The sequence below is a fragment of the Larimichthys crocea genome, chromosome XIX (assembly GCF_000972845.2).
Source record: "Larimichthys crocea isolate SSNF chromosome XIX, L_crocea_2.0, whole genome shotgun sequence".
NCBI lineage: Eukaryota > Metazoa > Chordata > Actinopteri > Sciaenidae > Larimichthys > Larimichthys crocea.
In genome coordinates, this window is record NC_040029.1 from 8,403,443 (window position 1) to 8,428,546 (window position 25,104).

General features: G+C 43.6%; 1 protein-coding gene and 2 long non-coding RNA genes across 4 annotated transcripts in view; 1 reads left to right on the forward strand and 2 right to left on the reverse strand.

Annotated features, from left to right (window-relative positions):
• The window catches only part of LOC113748308 (uncharacterized), a 45,532-nt gene that overhangs the window by 17,122 nt on the left and 3,306 nt on the right, over nt 1–25,104 (forward strand). The window lies entirely within an intron of this gene.
• On the reverse strand, nt 9,746–11,456 carry sox1b (SRY-box transcription factor 1b). The gene has a single exon (XM_010743559.3). It carries the CDS (start codon nt 11,080–11,082, stop codon nt 10,018–10,020), a length of 1,065 nt encoding a protein of 354 aa, XP_010741861.1. The 5' UTR covers nt 11,083–11,456; the 3' UTR covers nt 9,746–10,017.
• Nucleotides 12,352–24,941, reverse strand: LOC104929114 (uncharacterized). Of its 2 annotated transcripts, none has more exons than XR_003464262.1 (3): nt 24,777–24,941; nt 14,312–14,387; nt 12,352–12,707 (listed from the first exon to the last, which is right to left on the reverse strand). It is a non-coding gene; the product is annotated as an uncharacterized LOC104929114 (long non-coding RNA). The 2 variants fall into 2 exon arrangements; XR_797332.3 differs by lacking the exon at nt 24,777–24,941 and adding an exon at nt 20,040–20,272.

Below are 25,104 nucleotides of genomic sequence, written 5' to 3' on the forward strand. Positions count from 1 at the left end.
GTACACTCCAGACTTTTTATCTCTGAGTACATTTATGCAACTCCTCATGTACTCAACAGAACAGGCTGGAAAATGATAAAACATCCATTCAGTTTATCCTGAGACAGCCTGATAAAAGATCTAAATTTGCTTTAAATAGAGATGAAATGCTTTTGTCTGATAAATAATGATTCAGACTCTTATTTTTTATTCAGCGCTGATCTCTTTTTATTAGTATGGGTGCTTTTTGAGCCTCACAAGGTAATTATTAATGCACCTTTGTATGCTGCATGTAGCGATGGTTATGTCAGTTTGTCCTCCGTCTGTGGCTCCTGATGTTGGACTACAAATTTTAAGTGTCTAAAGGTTTTTAGAGTTAATGTGGTTAATGTTAGGGAAGGATCAAGATCATCAAACATCTTAAAACGCAGAACTAAACCGAACAACACGTGTGGTTGTTGTTGTTGTTTTCGGCACTGATCAGCTAGGATCGAAGGTCAAGGCACGATGACGAAAAAGAAATGTAGAGTTAATTTCTACAACACCGTCGTCTGAATAATTCCCTCCTGCTGTCTGTCTCTGATTGATCTGAAGCTTTAATAGCTCCTGTTCTTAATATGTTATTTTACTCAGTCGTCAGTCATGAAAAAAGTTGTTGAAAGTTGTATAAAGTGTTTCCAGACCGCGCAGTGTGAATGTCCTCAGGTGATGTCACTCGAGTCCGCGTTGGTTGAAGTCTGGAAGTGAGACAAATCTGTCGCAGTTAGAAAGATGTGATGTTACCTGTCAGCAGCAAGTGCCTGTGATCGAGATGCATCGTGGGTAACGTAGGCACGAGGATTCGAGGAGAAAGACCAGTGACCTGAGGAGCTGATACTTCAATTATCAATTAGACACGTTGTGGAGCTGATAATTGAAGTAGCTAACGAGTGCTCATGAAAATCTATCTGACCTGACTCAGGCAGAAGTTTTATTCACCGAGTTCCGATCGAATATCGAACGCAGGTCCAGCGTTTTTAGACATTTTATTCCACATCATATCTTTTTAATTTAAGAGGCCCGGTTAGAACGAGCAGTGCCAGCTAACAAAAACAAAGACGTCACGGCGCCGCCCACGCCGTTTGATTGGCAGCCGATCTCCAGGAAAGCGCGGCTCAGAAACATGGCGCCGAAAATAAACCGGGATCTCGAAAGATTAGCGGTTCGATATGCCCGCGCAGCGTTAATCTTCAGTGTCGTGCGAACCTGCCAGACGAGGAGACAAGGTGGCTTCCTGGACACGTTTCTACAGCTGCCTCCACGCTTCATCACGCAGCTTATTCTCATCATATTGCCCTCGGTGTACAGGCTGATGCAACAGTCAGCAAGCTCACCTCCTCTTCCTTCTTTCTTCCTACTCTCTCCTCCTCCGTTCCCTCCTTCTCTTTCCTCACCTCCTTCATCTCCCCTTCCTCCTTGCTACCACACTGTTGTGTCACTTCTCTCCTTCACTTCACTCTTTCCGTCCTCGTCTCCTCTTTCTTGCGTCCTTCCTTCCTTTAATTACTTTCTTTCTTTCATCCTTCTTTTTCATCCTTCTTTCCTTCCTCCTTTCCTCTTTCTTCCCTTAATTCTTCCCTCACTATCTCTCTGTTTCTCACCGTACTTTTTTTTTTTCTGTTATGGGATGTGTGATGAGCCTTCCGGCTAATCCCATCCCTAAAGCACCTTAGCAACGCTCGCTAAGGGAATTTGGAGGGAGCTACAAAAAAAAAAAAAAAAAACGAACGATACACAAACCCCACCCTACACCCCACAACCACACACACACACACACACACATATATATACACAGAGACATGCACAAAGCCCAGCGAACAGCCCCCTATTGGCAGCAAGTAGATTCAGGGATGCACTAATACATCTTCAAATGTGCTTTTTAAAGCGTTTGGAAAGGCTCTGTCGTCAGGCGATAACTCCCCACCGGTTAAAGGATGGATGCTCCCGTTGTGTTTCAGCACCGCTCTACCCTCCCTCTGTTCTTTCTCATCCTTCCACATCCCTCAGCATCGCTCCCTCCTTCCTCCCTTCCTTCCTTCTCCTCCTCTCCGCCGACCAAGTTGTCACTACTTCAAGAGGAACAAGAAAAAGTTTGTGTAAACAACTGCAGCGCCGTGTAAAGTTTCCTCCTGAGCTGCTGTAGTGCGATCTAGCACAAAAAGTCCCTAAAGCCGGTGTTTAGTTTGTCCATTCTGGGCTTCCATAGAAACATGGTGGTTGATCTGGCAAATACATGATCCATGATCCTAACAATGAATTATATACCGACACAAAGCAGTGATGCAAGGCAGCGGCCAACCAGCTGGAGTTGGCTGCGTGGTGTTGCTGATTTGCAAACGCCATTCTGGAGCCAGTGGTCCAATTACAGAGAGTAACGATAACGAGTAACGTAAAGCAGGTCGTCCACTAATCAGATGATCGGCGGTTCCCCAACTTGCTCCTGAAGACCTGCCATCGGTGTGTGAATGAGATATGAGTACATTTACCATATTGTTATTAGCACTGTAATTAATTTTCCAGCATTTAACCTGTCTGCAACACTGAAAGGCGTCGTCGTTGACAAGGAATTTCTGAAGGTAACACCGGTGAAGAAGAAGATATGAACTCCACATTTCAGAGAGAAATTACAAATGTAAGTGAGCGAAATGAATTATTATTATTTAAATATTTAATTTAATTAGAAAAATGAGGAGGGACACACGCGGAGTTCGCTCAGTACATGTGTTGAAATTAGAGGCTAGACGAGGTTTGCAGGAAGGCGGAGGAGTGTGTTGTGCTAATACGACTCGTTTATTTACTGATTTTAATGTTTTCATGCGCCATGGGGCCACGGGAACGTATCCCAGCATGCACTGCACAAAACTCCTTCAACTTTTCACCTGCTACGTTTGTTTTGTCGAGTCGAGTGTTCAACTTCAACCAGGTTAAAAAAAAAGAAGTAAAAGATGTGTTACATTCAAATTTGGTCTAATCACAGTAAACAGATTAAGCTATATAGGTGATAAGATTAGAGTGTGTGTGTGTGTGTGTGTGTGTGTGTGTGTGTGTGTGTGTGTGTGTGTGTGTGTGTGTGTGTGTGTGGCTATAATGAGAATCTGTAAATACCCTCAGACTGAATCCCTCTCCATGTTTAATCTGAGTCCACAACTACAGGCTGCCAACACAGATCATCCTCCTGTATGCACACACACACACACACACACGTGTAGACACACACCAAACACACACACACACACACGTGTACTGTAGACACACACCAAACACACACATATCAATATGCCACATCCGCAAGTGACACAGAAACAGGAAAAGCATGTATAGATGAAACCATATATTCTGACAGATCATACTCAGACACACACACACACACACACACACACACACACACACACAGCCTATGGAAGTGGATCAGAGAGGTGGGTGTGTGTAGGAATCTTCAGCCATGCTATCACTAACAAGCATGCTCCCTTCTCTCCTTTCTACAGCAAATCCCTCGACTCCACGCCGGAGATTAGCATATTGTTTCACCCTAACACACACACACATGCACGCACACACACACGCGCTTCACCAAACGAATATTTACAGTAAAGCCTCATGGCCCAATTGAAAATCTCGAGTCCGTACGGTCACCGGCGGTAAATATTTCGATATTTAACGATGAATTCGAACTGACGTTAGTCTTGTTTTGTCCTGTTCAGAGTGTGGTTACATGAGCTGCTGGTCCACATGTCGTCAGTGTGTCACGTGGAGTGGACGGCGGTCACCGTGCCCCTGAGTTTGGAGAAGCAGATGTCCTTCTGTGGCACAAAAATCTATTTTTCAAAGAAAGTCCTGCTTCAAAACAAAATCAAGTGTACGCTGTATTAAAAGTATTCTCACTGCTTTATCTCGATCTGTGCACAGGTAACACAACCCCAAATACCCAAAGTGTCGGTTCAACTGAACCAAGACTTGTAGTTAATAAACAGCACGTCGACGTAAGCTCAAAACAAAAAGGACAAAATGTGATGTGATCTTTCAGAAGAAGGTTTTTCTAAACAACACGATTCAGTTCTCAGCGTTTAAAATGTAAAAACAGAACTCTGCATTTGCTGTTCAAAACCCAGATCTGTAAAATATAAACACACACACACACACACACACACACACAAACAGGCCTCCTCGTGTCAAACACCACTAAATAATTATGGCAGCAGTGCTGATGATTGGCACTAATTGACCAGTGTTTTTGGCGGACGGACTGGTGGGAGGTTGGACAGACGCGAACCAGATCTCACCTGCAATTTGCAAATGACAGAGTTCCCCCTCTGCAGAGGTGAAAGGAGCGAGCGGCATTTTGGCCTCTGGGCCAGCAGGAGACCTTTTAACTCCAGTGATTACCCGAGCCGCGAGCTGCAGTCGTAATCATGTTAGTGTTTCCTGTTCCATTTCTTCTTCTGCTCTTTCTTTCTTCAGAGCCTTAACCCTCCAAGAAAAGGACTGAGCTCATTTGTTTGAGGGGACCTCACCCCTGCTCTTGCATTTATAATTGGTTTAAAAGTAGAAACATTGTTCAGTCTGTTCAGGGTTGTCTTCCACGTAGAACTGACTTGAGATTCAGTAAGTCTGAATGTTTTCTTCCCATCAGGACAGAATGTAGAGCATCATGAGACAGGAAAACTCTCCTGTGCTTGACTTTGTTAGGTTGTAGATGAAAATTGTAATTCTTGAAGCGTGCTTTAAAGAGGCACTTCACCCCAAAATCAATCATTTCCCCTCTCCTTGACGAGAAAGGCTCGTGCTGAGTCGTTGCAGCTCAGTCGAACAGGACCGCTTTAATGTTCACATCGTGCGCTGTCAATAGATCCTACGTGAAACTGCTACAACTTTTGTTTTTTGGGGGAACTGTCCCTTTTTTTTTCTTTTTTTTTAACATAGAGGGAACGGCATTCATCCTCTGTATAGTACAAAGAATGGGCACAGCCTGAGTGATGTTAGCCATATGTTTCCAAAATGCCGTTTTGAAGCTGAAAATATGCGCTGGCCGTCACCTGTAACGACACCTACCTGTCAATCAAAGCGTCCACGCATAACTTTAAGCCTTAATATAACCTGAACAGGTGAGTTGTATATAAATTCACCCTCAGTACAGTTGTCATGAACGGGGAAATTAGCCACAGAGACCAAAACAGTTTTTTGTACCAGGCTGTAAACATGTTTATTTCTGCTGTGAAACATGGGGACTTATGGAGACGCAGTTTTTAGCTCTTTGGCCACAGAGGTTGTGGCTTGCTCATCATTAAAGATCTAAAATTCAAAAACATTTTTATATATATGTTCAGTCTCTTGAGTTTTGATCATTGAGCTGGCTGAAAGAAAAACACAAAAGCCTTGCGGCCGAAAAACTAAAAGGACGTAGTGCTGCTGGGCTAGATCTAATGTCTGGTGCACTGTTGAATATGTTCTTATCGCGTGCAGAATGATTTTATTTGACCTGAATGTAAAACTGTGTCCAAGAAAAGCAAGGCGTGCAGGGAACCACGACCTTTGACCCCTCACATACAGACGGTGTGACCACCACAGCGTGATTCAGGTGTCTCTTCCTCATCAGCCTGAGGACAGTTTAATTAATTAATGTGTCTAAATTGTTAAATAAAAATACTTAATTACAATTTAAAGTCCTGCATTCATAATTACGCTTAAGTAGAAGAACATCAGCATTAATGTAATTAAATCAAAACAAAGTAGTTATTATGCTAAAAGGCTCCTTGACACGTGTTTAATCTGTAATTTAGAAGCTGATCATCAGTTTTCTATGTTTATCTACAAATTAAAGCTGCCAAATAAATGCAGTGGAGTAAAACGTATAAAGCAGCAGCAGGTAAACATTTGAAGTATGAGCATCTTAAAATTGACTTAAATACAGTCAAATGAATTTCCCATGTTGTTTGTGTTGAATGAATCCATAAATAAATAAATATTCCATTATTATCTACAGTGAAACAAAGCTTTAATGTCTGGAAGAAGGATCTCAAACATGCAGTAAAACCTTTTTATTATGCAGGAAACTGAGGCAAAGCTTAAAGGAGGAAAATCTACATTTAACACCGAGGCAGCGAGGACAAAAAGAACATCATGTGAAGTAAAACGCCTTGAAATGAAGCGCAGACGTCTCCTCGCGGTTCCCCGTGGCCCCGTTACGTCGCACCGGAGCGTTCCTTGTTACTGGTGGGGGCGGGGCTCCCCGGTGCCCTTCTGAGCAGACGGTGTGTGATGATTATAGGCCCCCGGGGAGATCCAGGGGGTACTCCCTAATTGATTGTCATGAAAGGCCCCTAATTGAATTGAGCAGCATGGTGGAACAACACACCGCGTGGTCCGTTTGATGCCTGGTGACGAGAAGTTTTTACACCGGCTGCAACTAAAGCAGAACTAAGTCACGCCTGACTTTTACCGGCTGCTTTTAGAAACTGCTTCGTCATTTGCTTGAGTAGCTGTCCACGTGCTCGTCTGAATCCTGACATTTATCCACAATCACAGAGAGACTGAATATATTTTACTTTGACTTTGGTTTGTTCGGGACAAACTGAAGGACCGGCTCGTAAGCAAGCAGCAAAAATAACTAAATAAAATCAAATAAAATGAGAATAACAAGTGTTTGACCTCAGTATTTTGACAAAAATACAGCCCAATAGTGTCCCAAACACCTCTATATACACACTGCACACTCTAAATTACAGACAGGTCATCACACAAGAGGTTTAACATAAAATAGCTCCATGTTATTGTAAAATATTGTAGATTTCCACTAAATCCACACGAGCCAGTGATCGTTACAGGATGCTTCTAAGTTTATTAGTGCATTAAATTTCTGTCTTCCTATATTTAGGTTTTGTCTTTATTAATTCAGCCGTCGACGTCCCTCAGTGAAGTCTTGAAGTGTTTGAAACAGAGACAAACTGTTTTTGAAATATTAACAGAGGCAGACTTTTCAGACTGCAGCAGAGTGATGGAGGGAGTCGGGAGTCGGAGTCAGCCTCCCTCAGCACCGATAGGTCTGCTTTTGGAGAGAGAGAGGAAGGGGGGAGGAGGGGAAGGGAAGGGGAAGGAGGGGGGGGCTCGGATTAAGAGGCTGAAAAATGGTTAAAACGTGTCAACGTGTAATTGCACGATAAGGCCCCCTCGCGAGGAATCCGTTGGCCCCGTTGCTATTTTCTATGGCGTCCCGGCTAATCTCCTCGCGCCACATTCAGTCTTGTGCAATCGGTCCCCCGTAATCTCCCATGACAGAACCGGGTCCAACGTCGGAGGTGAGGGTTTTTATAGGAGGAGAGGGAGGGAAATATGCGGAGGCGTGATAAACTGATGCCGATTAGCCACGTTTAGGACACCAGGAGCACGCGGGATGGAGATGGGGAGAGGAGGAGGAGGAGGTGGTGGAGGGTACACGGGGTTATGGAGTGGGAAGTGCCAGAGCAGAGATGTCCAAGCATGAGGGGACACACGGGCCTGTAAGAACCTGCAGACTGACTCTGTCCTCACACAGGTGGAGATGTTCTTACCTGAGCTTCAGTGAGGACAGGTGTCACGCTGTCGTCCTCTTCAGATCTTGTAAATATTTCTTCTCCGGACAGTTATTTTGATTATCGATCGATTTTAAAACGATTTATAGTTTATCCACAACCCAAAGATCTTCAGTTCACGGTCACAGAAGACTGAAGGAACCGGAACATATTCACATTTTAGAGGCTGAAATCAGAAAATTAAGATTTTTTTCTTTACAAAAAATATCTCTAAACTATTAATCAATTATCAAAACAGTTGCAGATGAATTAAAAAGTTGACAACTAATTATTGCAGCTCTTTTTCAGGGTTTGGAGGTCAGGGTTATTAGTTGTGATTGATGAAAAAGTCTCACTGGAGTTTGTCGTCTTATAACGAGCTATAATTAAATGATTTCTGTGCTCGCTTACAAAATATGTTCATCTTTTAAATTCCCTTTTCATCGCCGCTGAGCAGCATTTACAGATATCACCTGACGCTCTTTAAAGTTTCTCTTTAAATGATCAGACAGGTTTTGGTTGTATCGAAATATTAACGTGATGCAAAACAATGAGAAAGTAAGAGTTCACATTTATTCATTATCAGTCATGTCATAATAAAACACAGAAAAAAAAAGGTGGTTAAATATGTGATTTTTTGAAAAAACAGGCATTATTTCATCCTCGTCATATTTCTATAGGTTTGTGTGGTTTTATTTGAATTAACGTTATAAAGCAGTAAAGCTATAAAAAATATAGTTTCTTCTCATGAATCCAAATTTGACGTTTTTTTTTTTTTTAAAGTACGTCAGGAAACATTCAGTGTCTAATAAATCCCTCCAAACAGCTTTATTAGAAATGATCTTGTTTTTAAGTCCAGACCCGAGTGGGAATTAGTCTGATAAATCCCGGGGTGTTGTTTGCTGGTCTTTTTATTGGGGGGTGACCCCCGGGCTGCCCCCAGTTTACACCAGGACTAATCCCCATTCTCCTCCAACACAAAACCCTCTCCTCTCCTCTCCGTCTCCCTCCTCCTCGCTCATTCATTCCTCCCTCCTCTCCACCTCCACCACCACAACCAGCACCGGGGGCCTCCAGCAATTCAGCCCTCACATTTAAAGAAGGAAATAATGTAACAGCCAGGAGAATCACACACAGATGGGGGGGTAAGATGTGAGGGACCCGAGTGGAGGCGGATTTGAAGTGGGTCCAATTGAGGCCGGCTGAAGAATTAGTTTGTTGATTGACCAGCGGAGACTCTTGTTGTCAGATTTACTTTTTGATCTAGATGAGCGAGGTGCTGACCCTGAGGCAGGCTGACACAAAAATCTAATAAAATAAAAAAGGAGAGTTTGCTTTGGTCGACTGAAAAGTTCAGACGACGTTTGGATTTTAAAAAACAAAGTTAATTATGATGAGCTGATGAGACAAAAACTGATCAAATAAAATAAACATTTCTGTTATGTGAATGTTCTGGCATTAATAAAATATAATAATAATAATAAACATGAAAATGTGCTTTAGGTTTATATAGCACTGAAAATAATAATTAGGACGTTAATATTTTTTTACTTAAACTCAAACCAACAAGTGTTTGAAGCTGAAATAATTTAAAAATCTAATGAAATTTAAAGACACAATACAAATAAAATCCATGAAAACACTGTATTCTCTCGTCACCTTAATATCAGCATGAATTAACAGATAACATATGATTATTAAATGTTTAATTTTTTAATATTCTTAAATCTAAAATAAGAAATCTTTTTTTTTTTAAGAGATTTAATGTTTTAATTATTTGTTCACTGCAGAGAGACAAAGTTTCAGAGGTGGAATAATAATAATAATAATAATAATAATAATAATAATAATAATAATACATGAGTCTGTTTTAAATCTCTGCACGCAAAAAACAAAGATGTCAAATTTATTAAATTAAAAAAAGATTTGTCTCGTTTTCAACCCGAAAATTTGACTTTTCTTTTTTGTTGTTGTTGTGTATTTTTTTTTTATATATATAAATTATATACAGTTGTGTTTTCATTGGGCCTATTTATTCACAATTTACAATTTTACAACAACGAAACAAATTCAGGTTACACCGACTGACTCACATGTTTACAAGCATTAAAACTGGAAATCAATTTTTTAAATTTTTTGAACACATCTCCCTCCAGTTATTAGACCCCATCATCATCATCATGTTTTTTTTTCTTTTTCTTTAAACAGGATCCCTGTCACACACAGCTGGTGTTTAAAAATCCACAGAAAAGTCCAGGAAAAATTCAGATAAAGCCTCATCATGTCAAAGTGTTGGCGTGTTTTTGTTCCAGAGAGCAGAAATCCATCAGAAAAAAAGAAAAAGAAAAAAAAAACGACAATAAAAAAAGTTTGATTGCATTTTATGGCTCTCTAATTTACACCTCATCATCTACCTTCTGGTTTTTAAATATTTGGTGTCTCCGGCGCTCACGCGTTAAATATGCGTGAGGGGAACCGTCCCGTTCACCGCAGAGGACCCGCTGCTCTGGTAGTGCTGCGGGTGCAGCACGTGCAGTCTGCTGTGAACGCCGCCGTCTCCCGCCACCTCTCCGGTCGGCAGGTACATGCTGATCATGTCCCGCAGGTCCCCCGTGGGGCACGGCGGCGGAGCGCGCGCGGTGGATACCGGCGGGCTCACGCTCGGCTCAGACTTCACGAGGGAGCCCAGAGTCCCCCCGAGCGCCCCGGACACCGGGGACACTCCGGAGCTCTGGTGCTGGTGCGTGTAGCCGGTGATGCCGCCGTAGCCCGGCGGCGAGGCGCTCATGTAGCTCTGAGAGTTTGAGATGGGGCTGTAGGATAAGGCGCTCATGTCGTACCTGTGCACGGGCTGCGGGTTGTGCGGGTGGTGATGCGGGTGATGGTGCGGATGCGGGTGGTGTGGGTGAGCTCCGGTGCCCGGGTGTTGCGTGTACGCCAGCTGCGCCTCCTGCATCATCGCGTGAGCCGCCGCCGCCGCAGCCGCCACCTGGCCCGAGTACGTGCCGTTGGCCCAGCCGTTCACGTGCGTGGCGTAGCCCGCGTTGGCCCCTGCGTGGCCCCCTCCGGGACTCTCCAGCCGCTGCCCGCCGCCCATGCCCACACCCGCCGAGGAGCCGAGGAGCCCGCCGGCCAGCGAGTACTTGTCCTTCTTCAGCAGCGTCTTGGTCTTCCTCCGCGGCCGGTACTTGTAGTCCGGGTGTTCCTTCATGTGCATGGCCCGGAGCCGCTTCGCCTCGTCGATGAACGGCCTCTTCTCCGCCTCGGTCATCACTTTCCACTCCGCGCCCAGCCGCTTGCTGATCTCCGAGTTGTGCATCTTGGGGTTCTCCTGTGCCATTTTCCTGCGCTGGCCCCGGGACCACACCATGAAGGCGTTCATGGGTCTCTTGATCCTGTCCTGGGGGACTTTACCGGCGGCCCCCCCGCCTCCTCCTCCCGCGTGTCCCCCCGGGTTGGATGGGTTGGTCTGGGGCACCACGGGGGAATGTAAGTCCGTTTCCATCATGATGCTGTACATTCACACTTCTGCGTTAAACACACCGGAACATTCAGGCCGGCCTGCGCGCCGCGAACCCCCGAGGAGGAGAGAGAGAGCCGGGGAGAGAGAGAGAGAGGAGTGCGCTGCCGGATCAAATCCACTCAGAGGTAAAGCTGCTCCGCGCGGCCCCTGCCTGCCTCCTTCCTGTCATAGAAGCCGGTACTTTGAGCTTCACTTTGGTTGAAGCTGAACCGGGAAAAGTTACCGGAGCGTGCCCGGGCCGCGCGCTCTGACAGCAGCTAAATGAGCGAGAGACGGCCAATGGAGAGGCTCGAGCCCAGACGTGATTTGCATGCAGGGGCTCGAGGTTCTGGTGACGTCGGAGCGCGAGACCTAAAAATTACTCCCTCTGTCATCTGTTTGTGTGTGTGTGTGTGTGTGTGTGTGTGTGTGTGTGTGTGTGGCTCCAAAACACACACAACATGTAATCAGTTTAATTCCCATAATTCAGCGCTCTAATGTTTTCACATCACTTCAATATTTCACAGGAAAAATTCAACTTGAACAGCAAATAAAAAACAAAAAAATACTAATTTAAATATTAAAGTGAATTACAAAACGATATTTTAACAATTTTAGAGCCACATAATGTCAAATACTGTCGAGTTCGGCTACGTTTGATCAAATTAAATGTCATAAGACAGAGACTGAATCATTTGGAGCGTGACACTCTGAGCACGCTGTGTCCTATAGATTCTAATAATAATAAAAGTCCATATTTTGGACCGTGTCCCTGTTCTTTTTGTCAAACTAAGAGCCGCACAGCCTCCTATTCAGAGCCACAGGTGCTTTTCTGTTGTGCCAGTTGCTAGGTAACAGGTGACTGACGCCCGGAGCACGTGCCATTCAAAAGCGCCCCTTTTGTTTGTTTCACCAAAGCTGTGTGGACAGAAAGACGGACAGATTTAACCCCAGAGCACAGAAACTCCTCTAAACCTCTGATAATTGTTCACAAATATCACAATTTTATTAATAAAGACGGATGCGGTCAGGCCTGCAGCAGCAACAGGCCGGGGATCACTTAGATTATAAATAGTATACAAATAAAATCTATAATTTTATTGAGCAGGAACAATTTAATATTACTGCCAATAATAGTTAAGAACAAACAAACCGTACTTTACTGTTTGTGAGCACAAACAATAATTCCCAGAGCTGAAGGAGACATTTAAATAACAGAAATATTTAATTTACTCTCATACAAGACGATGAAACGCAGGAGATTTAAACATCTGAGCATCTGAAACGATTCAAACATTCAACAGATCATCTGAGTAGTTTGTCGACTCATGTTTAGAAGTCCACACACGTTTTGCAGAAATGTACATCTTGCTCAGTTTTGGCACTCGACCCATGAACATGTGATTTAATATTCTCCTCCTGCTCCGCTGGCTTCCCGTCATGTGAAGGATCTTTTCAGCCCTCGTTGGGATTTTGCTCCCGAGTGGCATCTGTCAGGTGCTGCCGCCTCTCAAACTACATTGGCACGCTGCGCGCTGCGGCTGGATTCTCCCCTCTCGCTCGCTGCCTTGTACCGGGTCGGCTGCAGTGCTGTTGAGAGGCTTGTATGATCTGTTTTGCACACACTGTGACCGTCTGTGTCTCTGAAGGCAGAACATACAGAGGCGGAAATCAAATCAGTGAATTGACCAAATAATGATATCTTGTCAGCGACAACGCTTTGATTTATTTTCTAATGTAGTGTATTGATTTCACGGCAGGCTCTGCCACGTTCAGCTTTATTGAATTAACTCCTGTTTGAGGTGCTTTTCTGGAGGCCTCAGCTCGCTCAGCTCATCAGGATCGTGTTTTTTTTTTTAGATGGTTTCACGTCAAGAAGCTGAAAGTGAAAGAGAGAGACTTCCTCCATCATCAGCTCTCGGTGTCTGAGTGATGCTTTTTGCCACGCTGACTTACTCTCGAGGTAATGAAGGCCTCTCAGACGAGCTGAATTCAGTGTGTTCTCACCACCAGGCAGTTTACTGCAAACATAATCACACAATCTGTTGTCGCGGCGGTTTTTGTTTGGACGGTTCCAGACCAGCCGTGCAGCGATTCAGGACGAGGACGACATAATTAAAGCGTGTTTACAAGTGCAATTATGAAATGATTAATGCAGTAACAGACAAATAACATCCAGTGATGCTCTGATTTTAATAGTTCACACATTTAAAACAGTCAAAACAAAGTCTGACTGAAATACATATGCATGACATATTTAGTCATCTTTTTATGGATAAAATTTAAGTTTATTTTAAACTGAGAAACAAAGACTAAAGTTATGTTTGCCGTGTTTAAAAGCTGCTCAAAATTTAGGATGACGTGACATAAATATGCTACGTTACCTGGAGCGTTACACCCAGTGGGAGCTGCGAGGTAGTTATTCATTTAGTGTTCGCTAATGTGAAATAACCTTTTCTCTCTCTGTCCTTCTGAGGCTGGAAGACGCAGGAATGAATAAATCCAGAAAAAACCTTTTTTCATTACATGAATGTATTTATTTATTTTTTGTCCTTCACGGTTGAATGTGCTGCAGCTGAGCATCATGCAGACTGTTTGCTCTCTGTGCTCGTGTCTGTTTACTGGAGAAGAAGACTTGAGCATGGAGCTTAATGTGGGTTGTTGTTGTTCAGTGTCAGTCGGTGAGTTTCCATCCTGACGTTTGTGTAAGAAAACATCTTGTTGCACTCTTTCTCCTGCGTTACACCCGACTGTACGATTGACGCCACCTATGTAATAATCGACAAGCGTTGGTTCGTGTTTCTTTTGCATATTTACTTGAAATCCAGCTACAACATGCCTCATTTAGATGAATGTTTAGCTGCTGTCTGCCTGATAGAACAGTGTCATCACTGCTTAGAGACTATGACCGTGTCTCAATTCGCTATCTTGAGTCAAGTGCGTTCACTTCATCAGTGTACTGTGAGTATCTGGACAGTGGACGCTGTTCTGGCTTCGTTACATTGTAAGCCAGCTGGAGCTGAAGCAGTGGCACCTCAAAATACAAATGTAAATTGTACTTTTTGTTCTGTATTTGTACGTTGGTACTAATGCTCCACCCGATTGCAATGTGGTTTAAAAAAAAAAGAACAGCCGAACTCGAATTTAGACAACACTACCTCGCCGAAATTGGCGCACCGCGGCAGGAAGTACAAACTAAAGTGTACGAATTGTGATTTCATTGGATATCAAAGGACATGTGATTTACAGAGGAGATCTGTAGTCCATCTCCTGTGTTTGTCCGTCTGCCTGGCTCCACTGTGGACGCCATCTTCTTTCCAAATCTGCAACAAACAATATTTTTGATCAGCAGGACAAAAAAACGAAATCATTGTGTTGATCAGACCTCGTTCTTTCCTCTCTGTATTTAAACAGACACACATTTAACCACAAACCTATGATGTAGAAGAGACAAACCATTAAAATAAATGGCAAATACTTTAAAAAAACCCTAAAATAAATGAATCAAATATTTTAGGGGCAGCAGTGTTCAGTAAGCCAACTGGAAATCCCCAGAGAGTTCAATCCCCGTCGTTGTTGGTAACAGTGGACCAGTGTGCAGGACGGTGCTGGAAACACTGGTGATGCTCCGGGTTCACTCGGTTTCCTCTCACGTTAGGTGTACACACTCCTCAACCATCAACTGTAGTAATTCTGCTGTACAAGATATAAATTAATAAAAGTTTTATCTGAGTTGACATGAACTGTGTGAACGTAGAGAACTGTGAGACCGCAGGCACAGCTTTAAAATGAAGTTTCTTTTTCTAACTTTTGAATAAATCATGAAGATGTTCCTCACATCTTCACACACACACACACACACACACACACACACACATACACAGTCTAATAGAATCAAAGGCATTTCTCGTGTGCAGCAGTCGACCCAGAGTCCAGTGTGTTTGTTTAAGGCTCTCTGTCACAGCAAACTGTCAGCTCTACTGGAGCTCAGCCGGAGCGTACACACACACACACACACACACACACAGTCCATCTGTGTAACTACGAGCTCTGACATGTGTCATGTTAAGTGTTTTCTGAAGTCTGATACGGCTGCAGTTCGAACAGTTGACGACGAAAACAGAAATTATCTGACTGAAAATCTTTTTTTCAGCATAAAATGTGTGAGAGCAGAATAATAACAATAATAATTAATAACTCAGATTGTATTATCTGATCATATGTGGATAGTTTTTTATCAATTAACTGTCGTCTTCTTTAATTTTCTCCATATTTATGAAGGAAAGTTTGAGTGATTAGTGATCGTGGTGCTATGGGGCTGTTGATCCCCTGAATTCAGCTGATACTATTAAATAGAAATAAATCAAAACAAACCCTGTGGATGTATTCTGATGTAGGGCTGCATGATTATTGATTATTTATGGACAAAATCCTTTGATTGAATGAAATAAACAGAGCGCTACATTCCTGCTAATGTACAAATCTTTGTACCCTGATTCGAATTAAATCAACAGAGCTGTTTCCATACAGTGACGCTAGATGTTATTTCTCTTGGCCGTCATCGTACTGATGATTCGTTTCGAGGGACTAGATCATGTTCTTTTAAATATGGAAAGTTAAAATCATGATTGAGATTGAACTGTGAAGCAAAAAATTATTTACATTTTTGTTGAACAACCTAAACTGGATGAAGTAGTAATAATATTAATTTCATAAATCTTTAAAGACGTCGCCTCTTCATCTTATCCGACATGAACCACGTGAGGAAAACGTAAAGACGCCTCAGCGTTGTTCAAGTTCCTCGTGCATCGCGGATCCCAAACTCGGTTCTGAGACTTTGTGAGCTTTGAAACAGGAACAAAGTGCGTGAGCGTAATTTAACGATGATTACTGAGAGCCCAGGCGAACATTATGAATTCCCTTTGCTCCAGCAGCATCATCAAGCTTTGACTTGAAGGTTTTGAAATTCACTTTCTTTAATAACTGCCATGAATAAATTAACCAGTTGCAGCCATCCACACGGAGGCTAACATCTTTCTTCCATTCATTTTCCCCCATTTTCAAGTGTCAGAGTAAAGTGGCCTGGTGTACCGAACACTGTTAAGCATTTGCACTCATCATTTAATCATCGCACCTCGTCCTTTGATTGATGCCTAATGAATGCCCGGGGCCTCGGTTTACAAGACGATCGCTAACAGAGCCGTGCTAATGGGTTCTGCCTGTCTGCCAGACAGCCCGGGCTTCAGGCGGAGGAGAGGTCTGCGCTCACGCTGGAGCTTCGAGACCACTTATTCTATCACTTCACACACAGATACACAGACGCACTCGCAGAATTCAGTTTCTGAGCTGGAAAAATGGAAAGTTCAGTATCGGGCTCGCGGTGTAAACAAGGCCTGCGGTGTGTGACCGTGCAGAGAGCGTGTCCGTATGTTTCATGGTCATTGAGAGTGTAGTGGTAGGGTATAGGTGTGGGACTGTCTCTCTTTAGTGCGACAGCTGACCTTAGTGTCTATGACTCAGGCTAGCAACAGCCTTGGCGACAGGACGCTGATTGACACGCACAGATGCGTGGTGCATTGTTTGTGTTTGTGTATTGGGTTAGGTAATAATGAGTGGGACAGAACATTATAATCAGTCAGTGCAGCACCACCTCCACGTGCAGTTTGATGACTAGTCCTTTCACAAGAACGCAGTACTGATGTGTGGCGGGTTCCTAACCTCTACTAGTCATGAAACCGGCCTCTGTCAGTCCTGGGGTGAGATCTGGACCTGGAGGTGGAGCTGGACTAGGCCAAGCTCCAACCGCTGTATTAATAATCAAACAATATTTGGCAGTGCAAAGTTGTAGTCTGCTGTCGCTACCAGAAAGTTGACCCGCTAACAGATGTGCAGTTAACTTAAAGAAATAATCTGCAGGATTTCCTCCTGTGAAGGAGAAACTACGGTTAACGTGCTGATCCAGAGGAGAGAGCAGGCTTTGGTTTGACCATGGAGGCCTCTGTATAAAAGGACCCACAGCATCTGTAGATATAAAAGGTAACAAACAATATAAACAATATATTAACTATAGTTTATTTGACTTTTTGTTGCTCTAATCATACCGCCGTCACTTTGCACACTCACTGAACTAAATCTAAGGGCTGTCAGAGCCGTACAGTATCGATGAAGACGACTGAGCGATGATCAACTTCCTGACTTTTCCACATCCGTGTGTTACAGGCTGGTCAAGCCGTGTTGATGCTACGGCGTCATCATGTATACCCCCTCCCCAACACGCACACACGTTATTTAATTTAATTAGAGCGTGCGCAGCCCCCTTCTCTGCCAGTATTGTCAAGATGCTCGGGAGCAGCCGACACTATCACTGATTGCTTCTAGATAGGAAGAAATATGATTAGACCGTGTGTGTGTGTGTGTGTGTGTGTGTGTGTGTGTGAAGAAATCTGGTTGTGATGGGAGCAGAAGGTAAGCTGAAGGGGTGAAGCGATGGAGATGGAGACGATTGGATAGAAGGACACAAAAGGAACGACGGAGGAAGGAGGAGTGAGCTGATCGCTCAATATGTGGACAGATATTGTCGGTTTCTGCATAATTATTGATCAATTTTTAAAGTGATTAACATATTGATATCAATCTGGAGCCCTCTCGAATAAAAAAGAGAACTCCACCCTGTCAAATTATCAGAGGGGATGTAGAGGAAAGGGTCGATGATCCCTAATCTCTGATTATTAGTTTGATTTTCAAATGGACGGGGATAAACAAGAAGGCTTTGATACTCTGCGCAATGAGATTAGCGCTCTGAAAGGGAAATATAGAGAGGAGGAGGAAAAGGAATGAAGAAGTGACCTTTGATAAGGTAAAGAGAGAGAGAGAGACCCTGCTGAGGAGGAGGAAGAAGAAAAGGAGCTGAGGTAGAGAGCGGAGGGAGGGAGGAATGACCCTGGCGAAAACAGATTAGTCGACCATGAAGAGGATTATCAGCAATGATACTTCCTCTGAGAGAGGAGAGGCAGACCCCGCCAATGCACGCACACACACACACACACGCACGCACGCACGCACGCACGCACGCACGCAGGTACAGAAGTGAACTCCTGTTGATGTTACACTGACTTGGTGTCTCCGTCATTCGTGACAGGCCGCTAAGTAAACTGCTGCCAACTGTAGCTGCCGTTAGTGTTTGTATCACTGGAGGTTTTCAGGGATTGCTGAACAGGTAGTAGAGCCGGTGTCGTGCCAGAACCGGAGCTAGGCAATGTAACTGAGCTGAGCAGCCTCTATGGACGTAATGACAGAAGAGGACATTAACGCGGGACGCTAAGAAGAGAAAAGATCTTGATTGATGAAAGTTGCTTATTAACGTTTGTCTGCTGGGAGCATGAACACCTACACACCAAACACACACCAAACACACACCAAACACACACCCCTACAAATCTGCCAATTTTGCACACTGCAGAGAAAACAGCTGACTGTGTGTGTCAGTGGTCACAAACTGCTAATCCCACCCAACCCCCCACTTTACAAAGCAGTGGCTTCATTATGAAACGTGTGTTTGTTGCTACTTATCATTGCCAGGAAACAGCTTTCATCCTGTTACACACAAACACACACAAACACACAGGTTTACAAAGAGAAGTTTAAACAGAAATCAACCAAAAGTTTGATTTCAGAGTTCTTCCATCACCGTTTCACTGAGCTATCATCAGCTAACAGCAGCTACATTATTAATTAATATCCAAGTAAAACTCAGAGAAAAGACACTGAACCTCTCCCTCTCACTGACATTTGTCTCCTTCAGATATCAGGACCCCCCAGAGGTGGACGGAGGTCCTCTGTCTCTGAACGAGGCTTTTCCTCCGTCTTCTCTGCTGTTGGTGAGAAGGGAGGGGGTGACGGAGGCTCTGCGAAGAATGAGGACTTCCCGCGGAGGGAGGGCCTTTAAGTGCAGCGCTGAGGAGTCTCTCTCTCTCTCACAGTTCGTCTCAATGTCTCTCGCTCATCCTAAATGGGGTCAAGCTCCCAGCCAGGACCTGCTGCTTTCAAAGACCCCAAAGAGCAGCTCTGCTCCACCTGCCCTTTCCTCGCCTCCTCCACAACCTTTTCTTCACTTCACCTTCCTCTCTGTTCTCATCTGTATCTGCTCATTTATTTATATATATATATTTATTTATTCAGCCTGTCCTGATGTCAGAATTTTAAACATCTATACAACAGGAGTGTTAAATGATACTCTACCTTTGAAGAACAAAATAAAAATAGTATAAATAATAATTAAAAAACACTGAAACATTATGAGCTTCATAAGTGTTGTTGTTGGATCACATTAGATTATACAAGTGGAGCTAATGTAGTGGCCGGTAGATGCGGTCACAGTGAACACACCTGGACAAGCCTCGTCCACACACCTGCAGCTAAAGATACAGCTGTCTGTCACTGTCTGATACAAAGAGAGAGACAGGAAGAGGCGGGGCATGCAGGTGTGTGAGCAGGTTAAAGTAGTTTGTGTGTAAACAGATGAGAAATAAAATATAAACCCACTCAGTCATTCACTGCGTGCAGGTTGTTTAATTAAATTTAAAACAAAGAATATGTCTAAATTGTTGATTATTTTTCTTCTTGCCGTGGTATCGAGTATCATTGTTTTAATACGAGTGTTGTATCAAAGTTTAAAATTGACGACCTCAGTCGAAACTCTAGACATCTAGATCAGGTCACATGATAAACCCGACAGGTTGCAACGACAACAAAAATCCTTCCTGCTGCACAAAACCTCATTTACTTCCTCAGCCGTCTGTAGATTATTATTCCAGTGACATGCAAAGTTTTTTAAAAAAAGCAGCCGTGTCGATAGTCAAGGCCGATTTCACTCACAAGACGACCCAAAGAAACAGCCGATCATCAGCCGGTGGACCACCTGTAACACACCTTCAGCCCTCACAGGACCCTCCCCTCTTTCATAAGCAGTCACGTACCTTCCCTCCTTTAACCAGGCGTCCGTCTCTCCATGGGAGGAAGCGGTAGATCCCACACTGAAGCCCTAACTGAACCCGGGCCTGTGTACATCTCTCCTCCTATCCACCCCTCGACTCTTTCCGACACAGGGCCGGCGTGGCTCTCCGCTCCCCTCCGACCCATACTGGGTTTTATTTAATTTGTCCGTATAATAGCCGTGAATGAACCCGGGGTTTAGGGCTACACAGGCAGACAGAGGGAGGGGCAGGCCACTCAGCAGTGTGTGTTAAAAGAGAAACAATAAGTGCCATTATTTTTGATTGGCTTCCCCTTTTTGAAAATTACTTCCAAAGTATGATGTCCCATTGTGGGAGCAGAATAACGCTGAACAATGCGGCGGGGGGCGGGGGGGCGGGGGTAGTCTTATATATCCAGCCTAATATTCAAGGGGGCTTTGGCCAACGGCGGCTGGTCCACGCTGGATAACCCTGCAGCGCAGCGACCGGGCCCAGGGTTAGGCTCATAATGGGAGGCATTGGGAGGCCTTTAGTTCCCATTGTGGCGGCTGTGTCAACAAAGAGGCCGCTGGGAGTTGCCTGGCATGTGGAAAGGAGAAAAGACCCTTTATCCCTTTCTTTACAGAGAGAGATCATCATGTCTCTCTCTCTGTCCACTGTTGACGCTGTTAGACTCTGATGGATCCAATACTATGTGATGGGTAACTAAGAAACACTTAATTCTTTAAATCTCACTCGAGATCAACAAAGACACTATCTAGCATTGGGTGTAACCTTAAAACTCATGTCTGGTTCATGTCGTTCGCTCGCTTTTAAATAGTTTTACAAAGACGGAGGTAATATCGTCATCATTAGAGATCGTGTTTGTCTTGACCCGACATATTTAATGTTAAAGTCTTCCTAAATGTGGTTTCAGGACAGAAGTATTTAGCATTCTTTGACTCGTGAGTCAACGCAAACAGTTTTAGTTACTCTTGAAGTTAGTTACCGCGGCGTATCCTCAACATTTCAGTGTCATCCTGCTCGAACGCTGTGAAAGATTCTGGTAAAATAAGGACGTCGTTCAAGTTATTAGACGATGAAAGAAATCAGTCTGCCTTTATAGTTATTACTTTTTTTTTCACACTGCTGGCTGGATTAAAAAAAAATAGACAACCTGACGGCAATTATATGAAGTCAGAGAGCAGCTAAGGTAGCAGCTAATTAAACATCACCTGGCAGTCAGGAGCGAGTGAGGCAGATGTATTTTAAGTGACTCATGAACGAGGTCATACATTTTATTTCCTCAGTTTTCTTGTGATAACAAGTTAATTTCAAAGATACCAGGATCATTTTCTCGAGAAAACTAGACAATCCTTTTGTTTTCTCGGATTATGTTATCTCAGGAAAACAAAGTTTCTGGAGAAAATGATCCCGTTATCTTTGGAAAACATTTATTTTGGCATGACATAAATAACTGGAGATCTGGAAAAAACAGAGGAAATCAAACGTATGACCGCTTGGGGCTCCCGTATATTCCTGATAGTTTAATCTCTGACTGATCATGTGAAGGAAGAATCTCAAATCAGACTAAAAACAAAGATGAAATGTGGCACAACTAGCACGGGCATTAGTGTGTACATTCAGAAAATATTGTAATTATTTTATCAGACGAATATTTCTGGTGTCGACCAGCGAAGGTATCAACGTTTACACCCTAATCTGAACATGGATGGTGTCATTATTCTAGAAATCAACTCATCGTGAGTTAAACGAGAAGTTTCCTTAAATAAAATGTCAGTAATCAGCAGGTTCAAATATTTTTTAAACTCTCATTAGTGGATTTCTAGCTGACGCAGTGTGTAACCACTCCATCTTCTAACCATAGTTCACATCGACACAGCAATGGTGAGCTTGTCAATATGACTGTCCGTCCGTTCATTCATTCATTCATGTGCCTCCACCTGGGAATGAGATGGACGTGTGTGTGTGTTTACTCTAGATTCTATTCCCAGGCAAACACACACTATTATACTGTCTCCTGGCTGCGATGAGGCAACCTTGAGAAATCGGGCCAAGCTGAACAAATAATGGCGTCTAAACACATGCGTGTACACATGTATGTAAACACACACACACACACACAGAACACCAGCACCTAAACAAACAGCCGCAGAGACGGTAGCAGCACACGCCAAGTGGCTCTCATTACCAGCAGCACAATGAACACACACACACACACACACACACAGCGAGAGTTTCATTCCACAATAACAGGGCGGCTGTTTAGCACACACACACACACACACACCGTCTTCGAACTTTAACATCAGTTTTAAGTTCATATAAATAAACAGGTTTGAACGCAGCACACCGAGGATGAGCGGTGACGTGGGGGTGGTGCACGGCGCTGACGTGGGGGTGGTGGACTGATCTGGATGCTGTTTGTTTACACCATCAGCAGTTTCCCATTGGTGCCCATTGTCGGGCGGACGCAGATAAAGCAACAGGTCAGCATGGAAGGCAGCAGAACGGAGGAAAAGCCTGGCAGTGTTCGTCCATGTGTCAGGAAAAAAATCCCAAACTATAAATATCTACATTTATACAACATAAGTATTATTTCCACTTTTATCGCTTCTTACTGCTAGTAAATGTGTTTGGTTGGAGTTTTAATCTCGTCTGGATGTTGTGTTGTGATCATATTTAGGAAACTCAAAGCACTTGTTGAAGGGTTACCAACAATCTTCTCCAAACTAAGAGGTTTATCAGCACAACCTTGAGAGCGCATGAGAACAAAGCCACGCTGTCTCTGTATCTTTGTTGCGTTTCCTACTGAATTTAATCTCACAGCCATATATTTTGAATTTAAAGGCTTTGTTCCTTTACTCTCCCTCTCCTCCCAGCCATCATTAAAGGACCTTATTATCTTGTGTACACATGTACACACTTCACATGTACGTGCACGCTCGCCGGCTAATGACGAGGCCTCCCGGGCTGACCCGCTGACCCTCATCAGAGCGACAAAGAGGCAGATAGCAGCCGCGGGACAATAAGATGGAGAGGTTGCTTCGGGTGACGAGATAAAAGCAGTGACATGACAGGAGGAGGAGGAGGAGGCGGCATTAGACTCAGCTCGACTTGATCCAGGACCAAAGTGTAATGAGAAGAGTCAGATTGAAGACAACAAGACAACTCTTTCTACAGACGCCGCTTCCACCATCGAGATGGAGGCGTTCACCGCGAGATGCCACTGAATCCTCGACACCTTCGACTCTATCAAATAAATTCTGACAGTTTCCAACTAGATGATCAGCGTTTTCAGTGTCTGGTCCACTTTCCTCGCCTCCACAGGCGTGTGTCAGGCGTGTATTCAGGTTGACTTGGCCTGCAGAGCCTCACTGCTCAGTCAGTCGAACTGGACAGATGATCAGGATAAGAGCGAGAAACAGCCGTGTCCATCATTCTGTCTGTCTGTCGAGAACATACATTATCATCCCATCACTGTGCTGTCAGCAGTCTGCACACACACACACACACACACGTATGGATGTATGTAGCAGCACATACCGTCACTCTGCACTGATAAGACGTCCATTACGTTTCTTCTTTCAGTTTGACAGACAACATACGCGTGTTTTTAAGACACACAGTACTCCTGTGGTGGCAGAACACCGACAGAGCTGCAATAATTCATCGATAAGTTCATTTTTTAAGACAAAATTCTCTGATTTCAGCTTCTCCAATGTGAATATTTTCTCCTCTGCGATGTAAGCCGATTATCTTTGGGCTTTAACGAACGGTGCTCAACATCTTTCACCGTTTTTTCCACACCGAATGGGCGCAATAACTGAGAAAATGATCACTTTAATGAAATATAATCGTTACTTGCAGTGGTAGTCGAATTCTTTTCAGGCAAAAGCTGAAGATGTCACATTCTGGATGTGAGACTAATATTTCACAATCATAAAATCATATTTTCAACTCAATGTCAAACAAAACAGACTAAGAGCAGCACTTATCCGGGTCAGATTGAGGTATCGACACATTCAGCCGCAGGGCCTGATGGGAAACTTTTCATTGCGGAAATAATGCACCTATTGTGGCCGAGTGCATAAGCAGAGAGAGAGAAACAATAACTCTGACCTTGGTATTAAACATTATAGATTTGTCTCTGTACAGAATCTATAACTGAAGTGTTTATCTCATTAAAAAGCTTCTCACTCACTCCATCCACACACAAATCAAGGACCAGCCTTGGGAAGGTTGAAAGAGATGAAAAAGAAAAGAAAAAAAAAACTTTGGTAGATGGAAAATTGAAGCTCGTGATGACCACAGATGGATAAAAACAACTTTTACAAGCAGCCAGTGACTGAAACGTGTCAGATAAGTTCAGCAAGTAACATGAGTAACTTTGAAACACTCTGAGCTGAGATGAATTCACCTGTCTCTCAGCTCAGGGTGGCCTCAGCGTGTCATCGAGCCACGCTTTAAGGACCGCCCACAAAATCCTGAGACTGAAAAACTGTTTAACCTCTAACTCCATATATCGTCCAAAGTCGCTTCACGTGTTTTCAGCAAATATTTTCCAACATATTTCATATATTTTGTAAGAAATCTTGACCAGTTTATGAACGTTTAGATCACATTGATCTCATAAATTCACTGTAAGCTGTTAAACTACAAACAAACTGCTGTTTTTGGATCTTTACATAGATTTTAAATTCCTCCACACTTTGATTTAAAATCACTTAAATGCCTTACCTTCACGAAAGGTCGTCAGCACAGGTCTCTTCTTTGGACTTCACGTTGTCGACTTCAGTGTACACCACCGTGTGAGGTTTGTCCTGGAAAACAAAGACGGTTACTCAATCTACAGCTAAAAGAGACAAATCAGGGAAGGTTACAGATATAATCCTGGTTGTGAAACTTTTTGGTGGCCTTAAGTTTGATGGAACTTGTTCAAAGTTTGATCAGCCACAACAGTGCTCTTCAAGGCATCGACGAGAAATGGTTAAAGCACCAGACAGATGTAACCGTTCAAGAGCCTTGTCTGCTCTAAACCCGCCGTCATCTCGCAGCCTTGAACAGA